The sequence below is a fragment of the Indicator indicator genome, chromosome 5 (genome assembly GCF_027791375.1).
Source record: "Indicator indicator isolate 239-I01 chromosome 5, UM_Iind_1.1, whole genome shotgun sequence".
NCBI classification, from domain to species: domain Eukaryota; kingdom Metazoa; phylum Chordata; class Aves; order Piciformes; family Indicatoridae; genus Indicator; species Indicator indicator.
The window spans coordinates 31136964-31157105 of record NC_072014.1 but is presented as its reverse complement, the minus strand read 5'-3'; the positions used below and the strand labels follow the sequence as shown (position 1 = coordinate 31157105).

Here is a 20142-nt window from a genome sequence, read left to right as displayed (position 1 = left end):
AGACATGAATAATTTGGTTTGCAGGGGGTCCAAACCAGGTTTGGTTTTGACTACATCTGCTCTCAGCCTGTCACTCTACTGTTTTCCATGGTCACTGTCTCTATGAAGTACCTTTGCTTTGCATGTTGTCCTGACCTCTGGCAAAGCTCATTTTGTCCTTAAGTCTAAAGTTCTTTTGATTTCTTCTTTAACACCATATGAGTCTCATTTTAACTTTGTTCTAGAGAAAAAAAAAGTGTCAGAAAAATTAGTTTCTCTCTCATTTTTGATCTTACAATCTTTGGTGCAGTTGCTAGTGAAGTTTTTAGGGTGAAATCTATGCTTCCCAGCCGGGTTGCCACTATGATGGTCATAGAGTTCTTCAGCCCCTCTACAGTCTGATTTTTGGAGCTAAATGTAAAGTTAAAAGTCAATTCCAATTTTCTTTGCATATTTACAATATGTTAATAATAGCAGCTAATGTTCTCAAAGTTAGAATTATTATTTCTAATGGTTCTTGATTTGAAGCATTATGACATAGCAGTCAGCTTGTCAAGGCTTTGACAAACACTTTATCATTCTATTTAGGGAATCAGTTTTAATCTTCAAAGAAAAGGGCTTAGCTAATTTAGAAGTCAAGCAGAGAGATGGCAGTCATATGAGCTTTTAGCACAATAGATATTCATAAAATATCCTCCGCAAAATAGTAGTAAGCCTTGGGGGCAGATGCAGTAATATAATATTCCTCTTTTTTTCCTTCTGCACATGTCTACTCCCACTGAGGATAGTCATTAAAAGTAAGTGCTTGTAAATTCAGAGCCACCTGACCTGCCATTAAAAGAAATATGGGTTTTAAAGAATCTTGTGCAGAAAAGAGGAAAGAGCAGGACTGTGCTTTGGTAGGTACTAGTACCTCTTAGGAAGCTGATCAGCTAAGTTTGGCTTAATATTCCTGGAGTCAGAGAGAAAACTGGTTTAGTCTCAGGGCAATTATTAAATGGTATTACCTTTACATTTGCAGTCTGGTGCAGAATAATGCAGCCTCCTGGGGGAAGGGGAAATACTTCAGTATTGGGGATATTTAAAATGAGGCTGAATAAAAAATGCATGAGGTCCTACATGCAGCAGTCCATTAGTACTGCGCTGCGATAAGACCAGTCTCATGTTTTATATTCCCTTCTAGAGAAAAGGAATTTTGGCCTTAATGTAGGCTACTTAATCATCATGATTATGAAGCTGTTCTTGAACTCCTATGAACTTCTGTCTGCCCGATTCTTGTAGCCATTACCACTTTTGCCATTTTTGTTCTGCTAACAATTCCCAGCCTTTTCTTCATAGCACCCTAGAAAGCCACTTGTGCTGCTTCATTCAGGTACAGATCTGTAAGCAGTTACAAGGGGATTTATATTTTTATCTCCAGGAACTGCCTGTATCTCTTCCTACCCTCTCCTAAATGATAGGCACTTCATTTCTATCAGCTTTTTTGTTTGTTTCTTTTCCTGAGGATTTCTGTATATGTGTGTGTGCAGGAATGCAAACCCTGACATCTTTGTGCAGCTTGAAACTTGCTCTGTACCTGAATACAAACCCAGCTCATCTACCCAGCCTCCAGGAGTGAGCACAGACAGGTGAAATTAGGGATGCTTTATAGGTCCACTTGCTGCAGCAGCCCCTGTTATTTTGCTTCCTGCTTGAGTTTGTCTACTAGATCAAGAGTGTGTTATTCCTGAAGGATTGGTTGTGGTTCATGTTCACCCTGAGTGTAACACAAACCATTGCAATTCTCCTGGAGAAGAAACAAGAGCCATGTGTAATTAGTGCCGAAGCCTCATGCAAAGGAAGGGAAATAATTTAAGTGAAGATTTTTCAGTGGATGAAGCATGCCCTTGAAGTAGGAGGAGGTGAAAACACATTAACCAAAACCCAAGGGGAAATGTTCCTCCCAACTCAAAATAGGGTGAACATCATAACCTTGTGTGTGCAATCATCTCCTCCACTTAGAAGGCTTCTTGGTGTGTGATTGAGACATGGATGCTTTAATGGATAGGGAGGAAAATCTCTGGTCGCAGTGAGATCCTGGAGGTGTGTTTGCTCTGTGTCTTGGCAAAGTCTTTCAGTGCAAACAAGAAAGATCTCCTGTAATAAAAGACCATTTTTTTAAATAAGCTGTGTTTGAGGGTTTTCTCCTAAAATTATCCTGCAGATCTTTCTCCATAACAATTCTGGTTTTGGCAATTCTGTTTAAAGAGTTTTCTGTATGAAAGCATATTTGAAGTGAATAATTTAGTTTGCTTAACTTAAAGAGGTTCATACTACATTTAATTTTAAGCTGATTCTGCCTAATTAAAGTTCAAGTCACTCTTGAATATTTAGCCTTGTTAGATAAAGATACAGAGAAGAAAATATGATAATATTTTCCTTTTTTACTTTACCTGGGATATGCCTCTTTTGATGATTTTTTAATTTGAAACACCTATTTAATTTGAGCTACCAGCATGAGTTTCAAGCACAGTGTAGTTTTTTAAGTTTGAAAGCTAGATCAACTGATTCTGTATTATTTTAGAGACTCCTTATAACAGTTTTGCCACAGGATTGAAGCAGGGGACAATCAAATTCCATATTGATCAAGTGATCACTCATATTATCAACCAATTAAATATGCAGCCTTTTCCAGCATACTTTTCCATGCTTGAAATATTGGGGAATTTTTTTGAGGACACACTTTCTGAGGTGTTATGGTAACCTGACCCAAGTGGTCTGCAGCCTCACACTGGTGCACCTAGAAGGCAGCAGTATGAGATCTCAGTGTAGTTTCAGTGGGATGAATGATTAACACAGCTGTCTGTGAAAATCAGACCATTTTAGGGGTTATGGGGACTCTCTCACTGCAGCCAGTCATCCAGTTCCCATGTGGCTGAGCTTGAAAATGTGAGCTTGATGTCTGTCTAGTAAACAAGTGCTGTCTGTTTTCTCATCAGTTCCCTCGCCTTATCGCTTCTCTGGTAGTTATTTGTGTGCAGCTGATTTTTTTTTTTTCAGCCTAACTGACTATGACACCAGACAAATTAGTGAGTGTTTTGTCTGTATGATTAATCAGTGAGCTTTCAGTTTTGGCACTGTGTTTACCGTTGCTTAGAAGATAAATAAATAAATCAGTCAGATATTCCTGACAACTGCAACATTATTAAGCAAAGGAAAAAAAAAAAAGAAGAACCACAAGCACAAAAACTCACACAACAAAAAGTCGAATGATTGCTTCATCACTCTTTAATGTGAAATCAAAAGTAGATGTTTATTTTGGCTTGTATAACTGGACATGCTAACTTGGAATCCACAAGACCATTTCCTTCTTCCCACTGGATCTGCTGCTGGTTGTTAGATGGGTCTGAGAGCACTTTTATCTGAACTTCTGATGGGGGATGTTGGAGTTGCAGTTTCTATTTGGAAGTGTGGTTTTAGTCTGAAGTGGAGTATGTAAAAATGGAAATCACTCTTTCAGTGAATCACTGTCCTGGCTGTTGAGCTGAGTGACAAAACCCACTTTTTCCCCTCTTGCAAAGCTGATGCTGTTCTGAGGGAGTCTATGCTGGCTTTACTTCTGCCTCTCACCATACTGCCACATTGCTAACTAGCTGCAGGGGCAAAACCTTATTCAGTGTCTGGTCAGCATTCTTGTTTGTGATGGTGTGGGACAAGGTGACTGTGTGAAGACTTTTGCAGGATTTTTTTTACTTTTTTTACAGCGAGGATGAATCTCAGTTTGCCATCTCCCTGCTGGTATAGAGCCTGCAGGTCCAGCAGCTGCGGTATCCTCATGTGCTCTGAGCAGTGCTGGCATGAGATCTCTGGGAGGGAAATTTAAGGAATTCTTCCTATCTCCCAGCTACATTTGAGTTATGTTTTGAAACACAGGGTACAAACTCTTCCTCTGAGTATTTGACCCTGCTTGTCAAATATAAAAAGTTTTCTTGACTTCAGTTAAATTTAAGCCAAGATGCTGGAGGGCAGATTCCATCTCAGCCCATGGAAAATGGCCATTTTGATGCAATTTGGTCTATTATATATGTTAATGCTAAACATATAAAATTATGCCTCTGTACATATTTTTTTCCTGCGGCCTTCTAGCCACTTAAACCACGGATGATCCATAAATACATACTCAGTTTATGTGACCCTGATGGAATTGTGAACATTTTGGCCTTTACAAATATTGTAAATAATTCCTGAAATCTTATTCAAGAAAATGTGTTTTGTGTGTGCATGCAGTGAGGGGAGAAGGGAAGGAGAGCCCCTTGAGGTTCCTCTTGAAGAGATGAAAACCAAAATGCATCCAGTTCCCTCCCTTAGTTGAGCCCTGGCACAAAGAGGTGCAACTTTTTGAATACAATAGTTGAACTCTTCATATTCTGAGTTTTGTTTCAATTAAATTATCAGAGTAGTGGAGCGCCTCTCCTATGAAAAAAGGCTTTGAGAGTTGGGGTTGTACAGCCTGGAGAAGAGAAGGCTTCAGGGAGACCTTAATTGTGGCCTTTCAGTACTTCAAGGGGCCCATAAGAAAGGTGGGGACTTTCTATCAGGGTCTGTTGTGACAGGACAAGGGATGATAGTTTTAAACTAAAAGGGGGGAAGATTTAGACTAGAGACAGGGAAGAACTGTCTTACAGTGAGGGTGGTGAAACAGTGACACAGGTTTCCCAGAGATGATGTAGATGCCCCATCCCTGGAAACATTCCAGGTCAGGTTGGAAAGGGCTCTGAGAACCCTGATCTAATTAAATATGTCCCTGCTTATTGCAGGGGGGTTGGACTAGATGACCTTTAAAGGTCATTTCCAACCCAAACTCCCCTATAGTTCTATCATTATATAAAATACATCCTTATTTACAATATCAGTGTTTCTATTGTGTCGTGCGTAATGGTGACTGCACAAGACACCTGAGGTGAAGCGGACCAGCAGTCAGCTGAAGCGTTTTCCTTACCTTCTGTTCCATCCATTTACGTCTGTCTTTCTAAAACTGATCTGTCTGCCTGATGACACAGCAGCACAAAACAATGCTCTGGGTGGGTAAGGCACCTAACAAACGAGTGCCCTGAAAACTCCTCTGCAAAATGCTGTTCTCAGAGTACTTTGTGTTCTCAAGGTCAACCTGGTTTCCTAACCTTTATGTCCTTTTCCTTTCTTTCAGGGTTTTGAGGACCCCAAGGACAAGTAAGCAAATTTACTTCTGTCATATACTGTCATGTTTGCACATTTGGGACTTTTTTTCTCATATTAAAAAAAGAAAGAAAGAAAGAAAGAAAGACAAAAATTAATGCCCAGCAGCCAAGAGTAGCAACCTGGACTCCTCAGAAGTTTCTTATGGAGGGACAGCCAGTTGAAAACACAGCATTGACTGATGTGCGTTCAGAACTTCCACTGACCACAAAACAGTTATTCATTTGTGTGGCTCTAACTTGCTTTTTGTAATTAAAACGCTTGCTGCTCTTCAGCTTGCCCCCAGTATTCTTCACTACTGGCTGCTTTGAAAACATCCTAAGAACAAAATATTCCTGTAAAGTATGTCCAAGTGTTGAACATCTCTGATAAAAAACAATTCTGTACATATTGAATTACATCTATCTTTTCTGAGTTTATTTGTATATATTTTGTATTACTCTCCATTGCATATTACTTACTTCTATACAAAAAAATTAATTCACAGTATGGTAGGGGTTGGAAGAGACCTCCAGAGATCATGCAGTACAATCCCCCTGCTAACACAGATTCACCTAGATAACTCAGAAATCGTAGCTTATTTGAAACAATAAATTTGAACTTTCATGCTCCAAAATACAGCCACATTAGAGCAGCATTTTTTTTCAGATAGATCGTAGAAAGTGGTTAAAAGAGCAATATAACAAACAGTTTGAAAATTTGGTTTTGAGGGAAAAAACATCAATTGTGTTCTCATTTTAACTTCTACAGCTAGACGTAACTGAAGCGTTTCCTATACTGCAGATGTTTGAAATAATTATGCTTTCAATCCTAGCAAATGGCATTAATTGTGAGCTTGCTCAGAGCAAAGCAGGTAGTAGTGGCAGAGGAAACTGATGCCTAAAATTGTTGCTGTTTCTCCTTATCATGTTTCTCAGGCTGCCAGTCAGAACTAAGTGGACCTCTGTGAGTGAGGTGGGACAGCTGAACGCTGCTGTGGGCCCTAAGCATTCAGCCTTGAGAAAATTATCATTATGGTGGTTGAGCACTGAGAGCAACTCCCCAAAAGTGAAGGGAGGTGATAAGTTTGAATCATTCTTTCCTTCCCTTGTCCTTCACTGCAAACTTGATTTTGCTAACACGTTTAGCTCTCTGCACCCTAGGATGTTTTGCTGGTGCTACAAGGTGTTTAGGCAGAGTCACCAGGGTTTCTTCTTGCATCCATGGCTGCAGGGAACTCAGCTGATGTTAGATATGCTTTGGACAGAAAAGGACTAATACATTACAGCAAAATAGACGTTAATATAGAAATTTTAAGTACTCCTTATGAAATAGCATCTCTCCTTGTAGTTGAGGCAAGAAAACAAATTCAGCTGCCTCAGTGTTGGTCCACAACAGTCACCCAGCTGGTGAGGAAGGACAGCTCTACCGTTACTCCAAGGACCATACTGTCTCTCCTCTGTCCTATAGTTTGAAAAGGTTACTTGAGCTGTTGCAGCCAATAACTAGGAGATGTATAGTTACACTGTTGATTCAATGTGATGCCATCTTATTACACAAATTGCAGAATTTTTGTATTTTGCTCAGTGCCAAAAGAAGCTACTACTTCTTTCAGATTCTCTTGACCCAGAAATCTGTTTCGCTCAGGAACAAATATTTGGTCAAAAAAATCTCTAGCAGAAAATATTCATGGTGAAGTTGATTAAAATCAGATACCTAAACCATGTCAAGCAGTCAGCCCAGTGCCTTCATGTGCAGGAGTACTGAGCAGCAGTACTTTCCTCTTACAGAAAGTGACGGAAGTTGTAGGCACCACACATCTCTGAACACAGGACCCAACGCTTCTGTGCCCAAATGCAGGTTTAGTTATTGAATCTAGGCATGAACCATTTCAAATTATGGCATACATGTAGTTTTGGCAGTGGTTGCAATTAAATCAGCAGAACATTTTTGGATTACTCTGAAGCCAGCATCTCTGGTTTAATTGCTAGCTTTCACATTTGCAGAGTGTGAAAGTTGCTCCAAGCTCTGTTCATGCTGTTGCTGTCCCTCGCAACAATTTTCTCTTGGCTGCATTTGGAGGTATTTCAGCAGTGCTTTTAAGAGGTGTTTCCGGAAGTTTTGTAGTTGCCTGAAATCTTTGGGGGTTCCCTCCCCACACTGTCAATATATCAGTAAGTACTTCCACATAGGATTTTCATTAGTCTAGGGTAGTACCTCAGCTCTGACTTACAAGCACTGCCTTCAGGGCACTCCTTACCACAGGGAAATTTTGTATTTCAATTTAAAATTACATTTATGCAAATGTACCCAAACTTGCTGTACAGTAATTTAGTTTGGGTACAACTAGCTACAAAAGTCACTCAAGCAGCTATAGGTACGTGCAAGGTGACTAAGCTTCCCTGCAGTCTACTTGAAGGTGACCGTCCCAGCACAGCGATTTAAAAGCTGCAAGGGTATTTCTGCACAATCTGCAGCCACAGAAGTTATTGCAGTATTAGAGATACCCTCAGCAGCATAATGCTACATTACAAAACTGGAGGTGGCCGAGGCCAAAGCCCAAGCAGGCAGTTTCTTCTCTTCCTGTCTTCCTGACTCACACTTTTAGACTGGAACTTGAAATTTAACTGAGGTTCAGCAAGATGCTGAGCTGATTCTTTTGCTTTGCTTCTAGGGGAAAAGGTATTGCATGTCTCATATGTGGTATGAAATGACTAAATTTGAATGACACCAAAGTGTAAATAACTTGCAGGATCTTGGAAGATATTCTGTAAATACAAAGTCTAATGATTTCCTTGCTTATTTTAGTGAGTCCAGAAGGTATTGTGAGGATTGAATGAAAATAAGCAGCATTGTCTTAAATGCTCAAGCAGATGTGCTTCCTCTAAGGAAATAGCTAGAACTAAATTGAAGGTCCTGTCCTTCTAGGGACAAAAACACTTTTAATTCCAAAGTGGAATATATGAAGTTCAAGAAATTAAATAACTCTGAAACCCAAAAAAAAAAATCTTTTTTCAAACCCCACTGAATGTTGGCTAAAATACAGGTAAGACATTGAGACAAGCTGGATTTGCAGTTGACATATGGTCACTAAATAGATCATGGTGTGTCATCATGACCCAGCTGCAGTGCAGACACGGTCACCTCGCTGGCTGGGCCAAAGGGAGTTGAAATGGAAACAAATAGATGGACCTGATTTATTTTTCTCTTGGCAAGAGGGACGTGGTAGAGTTAGACTACAGAGGCCTTCTTCACATCTGGTCCAGTTTTGCAGAAAGCTTTTGGAGAGTCTTTCTTTTGAAAAGAGACTTCTAGCTTTTAAAATAGAGTCCCATTCTGGCTTGTAAGCTGTTTTGAGCAGTCTCTGCTGTGTTGCAGAGTTGTACCTGTAAGGGCCTGCTGTCTACAGCACAGTGTTTGTGCATTATGCATTGTTATCCAGTACAAATACAACACAGAAAATAAAGCAGTGTGGCTTTTCATCGTGCATGTCAGACCTTGGGAGTTTTTCTCTGGAGTGCCTAAAGTGAAGGTCACACAACACAAGCCATAAGTTGCTGTGCCATTATGGGGTTTGTGCACAGAAATAGTTACCCACTGGAATAGGACCCAGTGTAAGTAGGGAGCATATCCCAATGGGTAACTAGTGGCATATCCTGTGGATAACCTTGGCAGTCACGCAAGAAGAGCAGAAAAAACAGCACTCCAGGTTTAGCTTTTAATTTCTGCCTATAGCTAGTTTTAAGGCAGGCAATTAAAGTTACAACACCAAGTTATTAAATCCTGTTAGATTTTAAAAAATAACTAGGAAGTTTGTGGAGGTGCTTTAGGTTTCCTGATCCTCAGTGAAAAATGCTTCAGGGAGATTAAGTTGTAGGTTTGGGGTTTTTTCCAACAGTTTTTGAAAATCAGCCTCATTTCCCTGAAGCTGTAGCTAAGCATCAGAAACACACTGGCATTAAGGTTATAAGCAATTTAGAGACCTTGTTCCAGAATCTAATTTGATTTTTTTTCTTTCCTTGAGTTAAATACCTTGTAAACAGAAATTTTTGTCTGCTTTATGCTTTATTTTCATAACTGCATGAAGGGGAGGCAGTAGGGCATAAGGCCACATTTTTTTCCCTACCTTCATTCTGTGAACAGCCTTTTCTCAGAAATGGAGAAATGTTCAAGTTTAGAATTTTTCACAGAAATTATTATTTGAAAGCAAGAAATATGGCTGGCTACAGAAATCATTTTGCCAGTCCAGGCACTGCCAGCTACAACAGTGCAGGGAAGAGTAAGTCAGAGGACTAGTAGAAGGAGACTACTGGTTGGTTTTAGAAAATGAGGGATGGAAAAAAGACTGCAAGGCATGAAAAAAGATTCATATAATTCAGAAAAAAAGGCAAGTAAATATTTTTTTTCACTGGTGTCATTTTTGTCTCAGCTCATTTTTCAACTTGAAGCTGTCATAAGCAAAATGCCATTAACCTCCAGCTTGTTATACAGTCAGATAATAACATATGGTGGAGAGGGAAATTACTTTGTCCTCTTATGCTCCCTTTTTGTGACATCCTTAGGAATACACAGGAAAGTATGAACCCAGAAGATGAAGTGGATGAGTTTCTTGGCCGTGCCATCGATGCCAGAAGTATTGATCGGTTACGCTCTGAGCACGTGCGCAAGTTCCTCTTAACATTCAGGGAGCCTGACTTGGAGAAAAAGGTAATGCTGTCTAAAATTCATTGCAACATGTCAGTCAGCCTTCTTACGAGTTTTAATTCTCCTGCATGAGGTCAAGCTTTTATATCTATAGCTAAAGCTAGGTTTTAGATGGTCTTTAAAAAACCCATGCTTCTTCATGGAAACCTTAATATCCATGTCCCTAGAAAGTTGCAGTCACCTGAAGGGAGGGAGCACTGGGCAGGAAAACCAAGCCATTTCTGTCGAACTCACATAAATATGCAATGATGAGCTGTAAAGGGAATCCAGAATAAGACACGTTTGTTTCTTTGACTTTGAGCCATCTAAATTGAGATTGCAGTCACCCCTTATTTCCTTGAAATTACGGGAGATACCTTCTTCAGCCTGCTGAGCTATGAATCACCTCTGGAGGGTCCTAGGGTCATTAGGGTGCAATTCTGGTCTTTTTTTTTTTTTGTTTTTGAGTCCATTTTAAGCAACATGTGGGTTTCTCTATCTCACAAATGTGAGAAAAGGGAGTAACGGACCTAGGGCTCCTGAACAGCTCATTGCTTCTTGATTTAGTTTCAGCTACCATTGTTGTGAGGCAAAGATCATTTCAATTTCTCTGTCTATATAATAGAGACAACATCAGCTCTAGACAGCTGCATGGTTAAATTTAGTCAAGTCTAGAGGTACCTGGATGTTATTATTAAAGGTACAATATAAAATAATGGATTTAACTGCCCAAAGAAAGTTAAAGTAATATTTTTTTACCTTTTTTTATTCAAGTACAGATCCTTGGGATACTTGAGTGGTCTTCAGGTTAGACTCATTATTTAATGGAAAAAGTTTGAGTGATAAGTTTGCACTAATTATTTTATCTTTTTTTTTTTAAACACTCTTTCGATGACAGGGATTATAGCCTATTGCAAAAGCAGACCTTTACAGGATTTACAGCTATTCAGTGAATCAGTGTAGGGCTCAAGCATGTAATTTCCCCCCCTACTCCTTCCCTTTAATTTTACAGCTGAAAACTGCTAGGGAAATTAGTGGTTCACCTGTTCTGAGCACTTTTTATTTTGTGGTTCAAACATGGAAACCATCTGTAGTGAGAACTGTGCTTCAAGCTAAATAAAGCATCTTTGGGAATCGGATGCAACTCCCATGTGACTGCTATGTTGACAAGTAGTTGGAAGGAGCAGCTGTGTGAAAACCGCAGCGTCCTTGTGCTGCCGTCAGAGCGAGCCAAGTCCTCTGCACAAAATACAAGATTTTATCATTAGCAGCATCGGTACCTTTTGGGGGAGACTTCCCAGGGAAGAAGTTTAGGCCCAACCATGGTGATCTGGAATCCTGGTCCCAGTTAATCCATCCCTGTTCCTCTTGTGCAAGGGCCAGGTGGTGAATCCTGTCTCCAACCAGCTGTGTGGGTTGGCCTTTACATCATGTTCATACCCATAGAGCTAGCCCAGGGAGAAGGGGAGCTTGTAATGTAAGTCGTTTCCTACCAGTGCTGCTTTCCAAGGACCTAAACAGAAGCCAAGTAAGAAGATTTTGTGGAGAGAAGGCAGTCAGCCAAGTTTCCCACTAACATAACCCTGTTTGCATTTGTTGCAGTACTCCAAGCAGGTGGATGACAGGTTTGGAGCCTATGTGGCTTGTGCCTCCCTAGTCTTCCTCTTCATCTGCTTCGTTCAAATCATAATCATGCCACAGTAAGTGCCTTTTCATCCCTTTGCTCCCATCTGCTCCCCTCCTCTATTCTGGCCTACTTTTCTTTGGTTGTTTTTTTTTCTTGAGAATTCAGAGCACCAAAGGGAAGGAAAAAATCCTTAAATAATTCATGCTCAAGTGATGTGTGGTGCTTATTGTTCTCACTCATTTCTAGTGCAGATTAAAACCTCCTCTCTGGCACGTGAGGATTTGTTTTCCCAGTGTGATTTCTCTTGCCACGTACCTCCATCTTAGGAAATTCAGTTCAGCATGTTTATAAGCCTGAGGAAAACAAATATCACTAAGTAATATCACTACTAAGGCATAATATGCATCCACAACATGAGGTTAGGCTGTCCTCTTATCTGAATGCAGCAGGACACAAGGAGGTGAAAAACCTATCACAGCCTCATTGCTCAGAGCACTGAGATCTCTGGGTCTGCTTCCTAGATGAAGCATGACTGGCTAACTGCAGAGGTCTCAGCTGACTGGAGCTTTGCAAATGTGACACCCATCTACAGGAAGGGCTAGAAGGAGGACCCAGGGAACTACAGAGCTGTCAGTCTGACATTGTTATCTTTTGCTCTGTGTAAACAAACAGATCTGCTTTGGGAAACTGGAGGAAAAGCTGCACGAGTCTCAGAATTGAAGCTAGATCAATCCTAGCAAATAAATCATTGTTAATTGTGCCCCACAATGTTCTTTGAGAGTAACTGATTCAGCAAGGGCTTACACTTTAGATCTCTGGATATTATTGCTGTGACTTCACACCTGAAGAGGCCCTCTACCAGGCTTTGTGTTGCTCATCAAACTCCCTAAGCAGCCACTAAGCTGTCTCCATAAAACCCGGTTTAACATTTAAATGACAACTTGACAATTTCTGATCTGTGACAACCATATGGCTGACTCCTTTGTGTTATGCAGAAGCCAGTCCCTTATGGCAGCATGGTGTAAATGTCATGCTGCTCAATCTCCTTCCATGCCACCCATAAGGGTGATGGTTGGGTTTTTTGGTAAGTTTTTAGGCACTCTGGCCTGCCTGAATGAGGAGTTGTTTCAAAAGTAAAGTTACATGTTTTAATTGCAGGTCATACCTTCCTTCAACTTTTGCTTTGCTTTTTTTTTACTTACATTCAATTGCGTAGCTTTGATCTTTTATTGAAGCTAACAGTTCAGCAGCAACTGAAACCACAGGTGTATATGTGTCACTGCCAGAACTTCATGAGAGAGACAACATGGAATTCAAATCTGAAAACAGAGGCAAAATGGCAGTGACAATTTACGGTGATCAGGAAGAATAGCTTTAATGAATTTCTCAAAGGCTTCAGGAGTGAATCAGCAAGTACAGTTATCTTTGTAGTACACAGAGAGAACATGGAGACCAACTGGCTTTGGTGTGGTTGGCCTCAATGCCACATTTCAAGAACACTTCCTTTAAATTATGAATAAGGCTAACTCCTGGGATGGGACTGCTCCTGTCACACTGAGACCAATCACTGGGAAATTGCTGAACATCTTTGTGATCAAAGCAGATGAAAATGTATAGAACAATGTTGGTCCTGGGTTCCTGTTTGTAATTCATAGTTGAGAGGAGCAGGAACCTCTCAAAGCTGGCCAAGCTCAGACTGTTTTCCCTGATTAAGGTCATGCCATGATTACTTCCCTCTCAAGCATGAGGCAGCCCATGGAGGATGGTGCAGCACAGACATTTCCTGTGCACAGCAAGGATGGGTAGCTATTCCCATGGAGAGTATTCCCCCTTGGCTGCACTGCAGTGCTCAGCATGCTTTCCTTCTGGGGGTCTCCTGCCCACAGCCAGCTGGAGCTGACTTGCCGTAACAAATTGTTTTATCAGCTCCTGTAGGGCATGCAGTGTTTGTCAGTCCCTCTGCTGTCAGTCTGGCAGGAAGGTGATTGCTCTAAAGATGCAATATTGTCTGCTCTGCAGCCTGTGTGAATAATTCAAAGAGGACAGGGTATTTCTTGGTATTCAAGGCACTGCCTATCCCCTCCTGCCATCCTAACTGGAAAGCCTGTGCAGTGTGTACAAATGTGATGTTGTGGAGAGCAGAACTGTAGCTGTTTTATATGGGGTGCATTTTAAAAACCAAAAATCTCCTTGATTTCAGCTCTGCGTTTATGCTGGGGTTTTACCTCACCTGTTTCCTGATCCTGACTACGGTGGTGTTTGTCTCAGTCATTTACTCCTGTGTAAAGGTGAGTACTGTGATTTCTTTGTGGAGTCCTCTGCCTAAGATAACTGGGTCAGCAATCTGTTTCTTCAGCTAACAGAGCATGTTTTATTAGCTATCCTTTTAACACTATGTGATAAGAAAAAGCCTTTGATAAGACAGAATGATCTGCAAACAGATGTAAGGGTTGGCATCTCTTTAGCCCAGTGAGAAGTAACCACTCTGTGGATCTGCATGTCTGTTAAGTCCCCTGCAGACACTCTCATATTGCTGTGAGAACACGCTTTCTAGCACGGAACAAAACTCTGACCATTCCTTTCCTCCCTGCCAGCTTCCTGTGGAGCTGCCTGTGTACCGGCCCCTGCCGCATATGCATGTTTGGGTAGGCAGATAATCAGACCCAGAACATCATCAAGGAAAAATGCTCTGGGGGGAAATAAAAGCCGTAAACATATAGAAGGTTATCAGCCTTTCTCAGATGAGCATACAGAGCTTCCAAAATTTGGTGGGCTCTTTCTTGTAACTGGTTTTGATCAGCAAAGAAATACATTGTGTGAAATCTGAAAGCATATGAGTTCTTGGGAGTCTTTTGTAAATTGGCAGTCAGTGTTTGGGGAAGGCTGATGTGTTCATCTTTTTCACTCAGAGGTATTTCTATTAAAATGTTGCTGCTAGTTGGTTGTATTTGCGGGTTTGGGAATCCTTCCAGTCTAGCAGTGTCTGAACACGGAATACGTTCAGATTCAAGCTCCTTAGCCGAAGCTCAGCTTTGCTCCTCAGAGCCTGGAATAAAATAGTTCAGTAGCATTATGTTCATCCTGCAGAAGTAACAGTGGGATAATGGATTGTGTCAGCCAGATGATTTGCTGCACTTTAATTATCTTCTCTGTGCTATTTTCAACAGTTGAGTGTGGGTGCTCTTGACAGACTTGCACCTTTCATGTGTTTTTGATTTTTGAAAGTTAGATGTGGAGAATTAAGTTTTGTCTTCTCATTTAATAAGAGCTACAAACTGTTCCCAGTGAAAGAAGCTTCAGGCTATATTTGAACTTAACAACTTGCTCACAGGGCTTCCCTTGGGCTTATGACAATTTTAAAGGGAGCCTAATTTGTAAGCACAGCATCCTGTTGGTCCTGCTTGTTTACCAGCAATGAGAATTACAAGTCGGAAATAACAGTGCTAATAGGAAGGCTTGGGTCCCTTGAGCTGGGAAATGATACCCAAACATGCCTGGTTATACTTGGTGTGTCCATTGTGTGTGAGGATGCTACTGTAGCTAGTTTGTATATCAGCAGTTAGTGTGTTTAGCAGTTAGTTAACAACTGATTTACACGGATATGAAAAGCTTTCGCTTTCTGCTTTCCAATCACAGCCACAAACTGCTTGGAAACTTGGTGCAGAACTGTGATGGCATCTATTGATGCTGCAGTGCCACCAGCAGCAACATCACAGCACACTGCCAGCTGTGCAGAGCCACACCAATGCACCAGCTATACTGGAGCAAAAGCTGTGGCAGACCCAGACTTCTGAAGGGTCTGAGCTGGCTGACTTGCAGCCTGACATATTTCAAAGTGCACAGCTGTTTGCCACCTACTGGCTTTTATGGGCTTAGGTTGCTTCCATATCCTGACAACAGCACTCATTTAAACGTTTTGGGCCTTTTGATTTAATGTTATTGCTAATCTTAATTAATGATAGTCTAAAAAGCACACAGTATTTTTCAGTCCCCAAGACCCTAGGCAGATGTTCAGTCTTGCTTTATTTTCCTTAATCTTCCAAATTCTTCTAGAATAACTCTGTTCAGTAGTGCCTACAACTGTTTTTTTTGGCTGGCTTTGCCTTAGTGCACAGGTGGAAACACAGACATCAGAGGGAAGTCCGACTAACATCAGAATTTAATGGGATTTTGTGAAACTCCTGGCATCTCCAAAAGTGAGTTTTCAGTGTGTTGGCCCAGATACACAAGGTGCTTATGGATAACATTCAGTATGACCAGTGTCTCCTGAAAACATCAGGCTTTCCATCCCCACTACTTTTTTGATTACCCCTATTTTAGTGCTTCAGATTATCCTCTGCTGACAATACCTGATGATGAGATGGCTTGTTTAGAGGATGGGTACTTTTAGCTACCTGTCTGATGGCAGCAGCCCCCAGTTACTACAGCCTCCTTCTGTCATTAAAGATTTTGTTATTTCAAGTCACAGTTTTTTAAGCAATGGGTTTACCCAGCCCATGCTTAAGGGGTGTTGCTTTGTTTCTGTACTTGTTATTGCTGCAGGAAGCATTTTTACACAGTGGCACAAGGAAGGCACTTTCACAGATCCTTTAGGTGAAGTTTCAAGACACAGGGATGTCAGTGCCGTTTGTTTTGTTTCACACTCAGATGTGGGATAGGAGAGCAATGTGTTTTACATACCAAGAGTTCATTCCACACAAAGTTGGGAAGCAGGTGCCCACCACAGGATGTCAGCATAAGCATAACTTCTGCCTGTTTGCTATGCTGTTACATGATAAGTGACTTTTTTTTTCTTCCTCTTTCCTGCTTTCATGTGAGATTTTCCTTCCCTGTTTTGGCATCTTCATCTCTGGCTTTGACAGTGGCCAGCAGGCTCTTTCTGGGCAGCTTGATGATGTTTTATTTTCTTTTGCTCTCATGATTATCTTTTGCTATAAAATTCTTCATGGACTGGAAGTTGATCCTGGAACTGCCAGTGCAGCCAGCTTGACTTTCCAAGTTTCTCCAGCTGTAATAAACAAGAGGGTTCCAATTCTTCTCTTTGATGCTTCGTGAAGACTTGGCCACTGTGAGATGGTGTTCCTTCCCAATAGAGTATAAGGTCATGGGAAGCTTGGTCCCTTCGCAAATACTCTGCTGACAGACATCTGTTTTGCTATTAACTTACCAAGTTAGTCTTTCTTCTTAAAATCCTTAACTGCTGGTGTCTGCACTGCTGCGTGGACTCCAGCTTCTTGCATGTTCCTGCCAACATGTATGAGAGACATTTCAAATTGTCCTTTATGAGAAAATAAGTTTTTCTGTAGCTTTACATAGGTGTAGCCTGCCTACCTATTTCTTTGCCTTCCAAAGTTAGTGTAGACGTTCCTAAAGTTTTTTTTTTTTCTCTGAAGCAGGGGAAAGAATGCGTCTGAAAACTGTACTTTTTAATAGACTAATAAATCACTGTGAAATAAGTTACATAAATGGATCTGCAGCATCAAGTTGCCTGGAGATACTCCAGAAGCATCTTAATGTACTTCAAAATGACTCAAAGGCTTTTATTACAAATTGAAAAATCAGAACTTAAAGACCTCATAGCTTTTTTTCATCTCACAGCACAACAGCAAGTATCTAAGTAGTTTTCCATGTCTGCAATATATGTTAAGAAGACAAAAAAGATAAATACTACTCTTCTGTCTGTGATCAGCTGTTATTGCAAAGTATAGGTTTTATTTAGTGTATTTTTGTTGTTCAGATAACTAGGGGTTGTGACACTAATACTTGTTGGATAACATTTTAAATTTGCACTTTTACCTGTACCACAGTGCCCCACCTTCACCTTCTAAATATGTTGGGACCTGCATGCTTTCAGAGCCTCTGTCTTCTGGGAGCTAATGTCTTCCAGCAGGATTTATGCATTTCAATTCAGAATTAACTGGAATCGACTGGACAATCCAATTTCCTTTTCCCCACTGTGGTTTATTTTTCTTCATATGGGGATTTTAAAAGGACTAATGAGTGACCTCACCTGTGTGTGGCAACCCAAACATGAATCTTAGCTGTCCATGTGGTTCATGTCCTTTCTTTCAGCCCCTCTTCTCAGTAGTCAATGTGCAGGCTTAGAGTTTCCATACCATCAGATCTTCCTTTGTCCTGTTCTGCACTCAGGCAAAATTTGAGTCTTATTTAAGGGAATAAATGGTGTTGGACAGTACAAACCAATGGGCTAACCAGAAACAGTGCATCCGTTTTCACTGTACTGTAACATCTTGATGTTCTGCTTCTTTTCCTAGGACAGAAGGGATTTTATTTTATTTAGGAACAGGAGGGGAAGTCATATTTTCTTTTTTTTCTTCTTTTGTGTTTTGCCTCTGACTGGTACGTGTTTTTATGAAGGGCACACTGAGAGAATGGAGCTGAACTGTCAGAGCTGAGACAGGTCTGCATTTCTTTCATAGAAGTTCTCCAATCTACAAGTATTCCTCCTGGTCTCCATTTGCCTCTGTGAAATGGGGAGATCATTACATGATAAAGCCTCCATGAATGTTGTTTGCAAGGCAGAGTTTCCTTAGACATGTGGCATGGCTGTACTGTTGCACTCTATTGCAGTCCTGACCTCCTATGGTTTTTGGCATTTGTTTCCTCTTCAGGACTTTTTCCATCTGTACTTGTTTACTGATCTAACATTTTCCTTAGATTGCAAAGTAAGGAGAACCAAAATTAATACAAAGAAAATATGTTTTCTTTAGAATTTATCTGTCTTCCACTGATGGCTTTGCTTGATATCTCAGGCTTGGTTCAAAGTCAGGCTTTTTTGGGATCATTGGCAGCAGGGGTCTGAGCCAAGATCCACAACAAAGCACTCCTGAGTTTTATTTAGGTGCTTGATTTCCCAGAGATTACAGAAGGAGGTTAAGTTTGTGCATACCTTTGAGGAACTTGGGCCCTAAACAAAGGGCTTAGCAGGAAAACCTGTCCTGCTGTTATCTAGTGAGAAAACTGTCTATGTGCAGTGCAAATCCTCCTTCTCCCTTCAAATCCTAGAAATGACCACAGGAAAGCCCCATGACATTTCCCACATCCCTGCACTGGTAGGGATTTGCTAGCCAACATCTGCATGAATGCAACTGGACATGGTAAGGCAAGGAGATATTTAGGGTCATGATCTATCAAGAGCCAAGGATTTCTGTATCAGCAAGGTTTATTTCTGAGAAGGCAAAATGTCTCTTTGTTTTACAGTGGCTGCATGAGCCTAAAGGGTTGCATAAACTTTCAGTGAATTTAAATCAGTTCTCATTCAGTACAAATAAGTCATAACCCTGATTTCCCCTTTCCTCCTGGCCTCCACAGAGCCCTGCCCTCTCCTTTCACCTGGAGTTTGCTGGAATTTTATGCATGTGCTGGTTAACAGGTGGAATCAGCCCTTTTAAAACTTGCTACAATCTCTCTCTCCCTTTGTAAGAGTCACCAGTTAACGGGTGCTTTGGCCATCCAAATGCTTCATAATTGCATTGTAGGACTCCGTGTGGGAAGCTATGCACTGACAAAATGTTGTATCTCCGAAGATGTGAAAGTGCAGGATGAAAGGGAAAAGCAAGATTTTTAATAGAAACATTAGTCATAGTTAAATTGCAGTGCTGTGTCTCTTTGCTGTGCTTCTTTGTGTCTCTAAAAATATCCTCTAGTGGCATGGTTATTCATGCCATGTGCTGGGGGAGACGAGAGAGCTGGGTTATGGAAAAAACTCTGGCAGTCTCCAGCAGAGCCCCTCGGTTCTGGCATGGAGAGGAAGGGCACTGCAGGCCAATGTTCTTCAGCAGGAGTTTGTCCACGCACAAGGGTTTCCTGGCATCCATCTCTCTTTGTTCCAGCCCTGAGCTTGCATTGGGATGGTGGTGGTTCATGAAGAGAAAGGGTTGCTCTCTTTGTCTTCAGGACTTCTCTTGTAGCTAATGCAGTGTGAGGGGGCCTGGTGTGATACTGCTGCAGAGCACTCCTGGTTATTCTCCACTTTAACACAGAGACTGCTTCTACCCAGAACAGGATGCAGCACCTAAAGCAAAGCATGCTGGTAGCCTGCAGTCAGAAAGCAATTAGAAGAAAGCTTCCAGCTCTGATAGCAGTGAATCACTGGGACAGTCTGTCTAGGGGAGCTCTGTGATCGCCCTCACCAGTGGTTATTTTTAGCCCCATGTGTCTGTGGTGCTGAGTGCCATAGACCAGGCAAGGCCAGCTGATTTCTCCAGCACCCTTCACTGAGAATCTGACAGATCACAAGGCTAGCCTAGGCTTCTTAACAGTCTGTTTCTGAAATGGTATCAGGAAGTCTTCTGATACACCTTTGTGATCAAAGGGATATGACATGTCTTTTTTTAATCTCTGCTTCTTTAAATTTTTGATCCAGTAATTCACAGGCTCAAGCTCCTGGCTATTTCAGTTACAGATGGCTTGTGGTTTGCTTCTCACAACAGGATGAGCATAGCCCTGCAAGCCATGCTATCTCAGCTTAGAGAAGCTATCATTCCCATTAGGCAGGAGTAAGAAGATTTGGTGAGCCAGCTGGGCCTGCTGCCATGAGGCAGTCATGTTCCTGCTCACCCTTGTCCCAGAGCCACCATCTCTCATCACCATTCTCTAACCACTGTGCTGCATCTGCACACATGTCAAGCTGAAGGACG

At 41.3% G+C, this 20142-nt stretch overlaps 1 protein-coding gene across 1 annotated transcript in view; it reads left to right on the top strand.

Moving 5' to 3' along the window:
• Positions 1-20142, top strand: part of ADCY5 (adenylate cyclase 5) — a 207596-nt gene that overhangs the window by 174671 nt on the left and 12783 nt on the right. Inside the window, exons 9-12 of the mRNA XM_054380728.1 lie at positions 5165-5187; positions 9735-9879; positions 11458-11555; positions 13683-13770. Coding sequence (XP_054236703.1) covers positions 5165-5187; positions 9735-9879; positions 11458-11555; positions 13683-13770 — 354 coding nt within the window. The remainder of the gene's footprint in view (positions 1-5164; positions 5188-9734; positions 9880-11457; positions 11556-13682; positions 13771-20142) is intronic.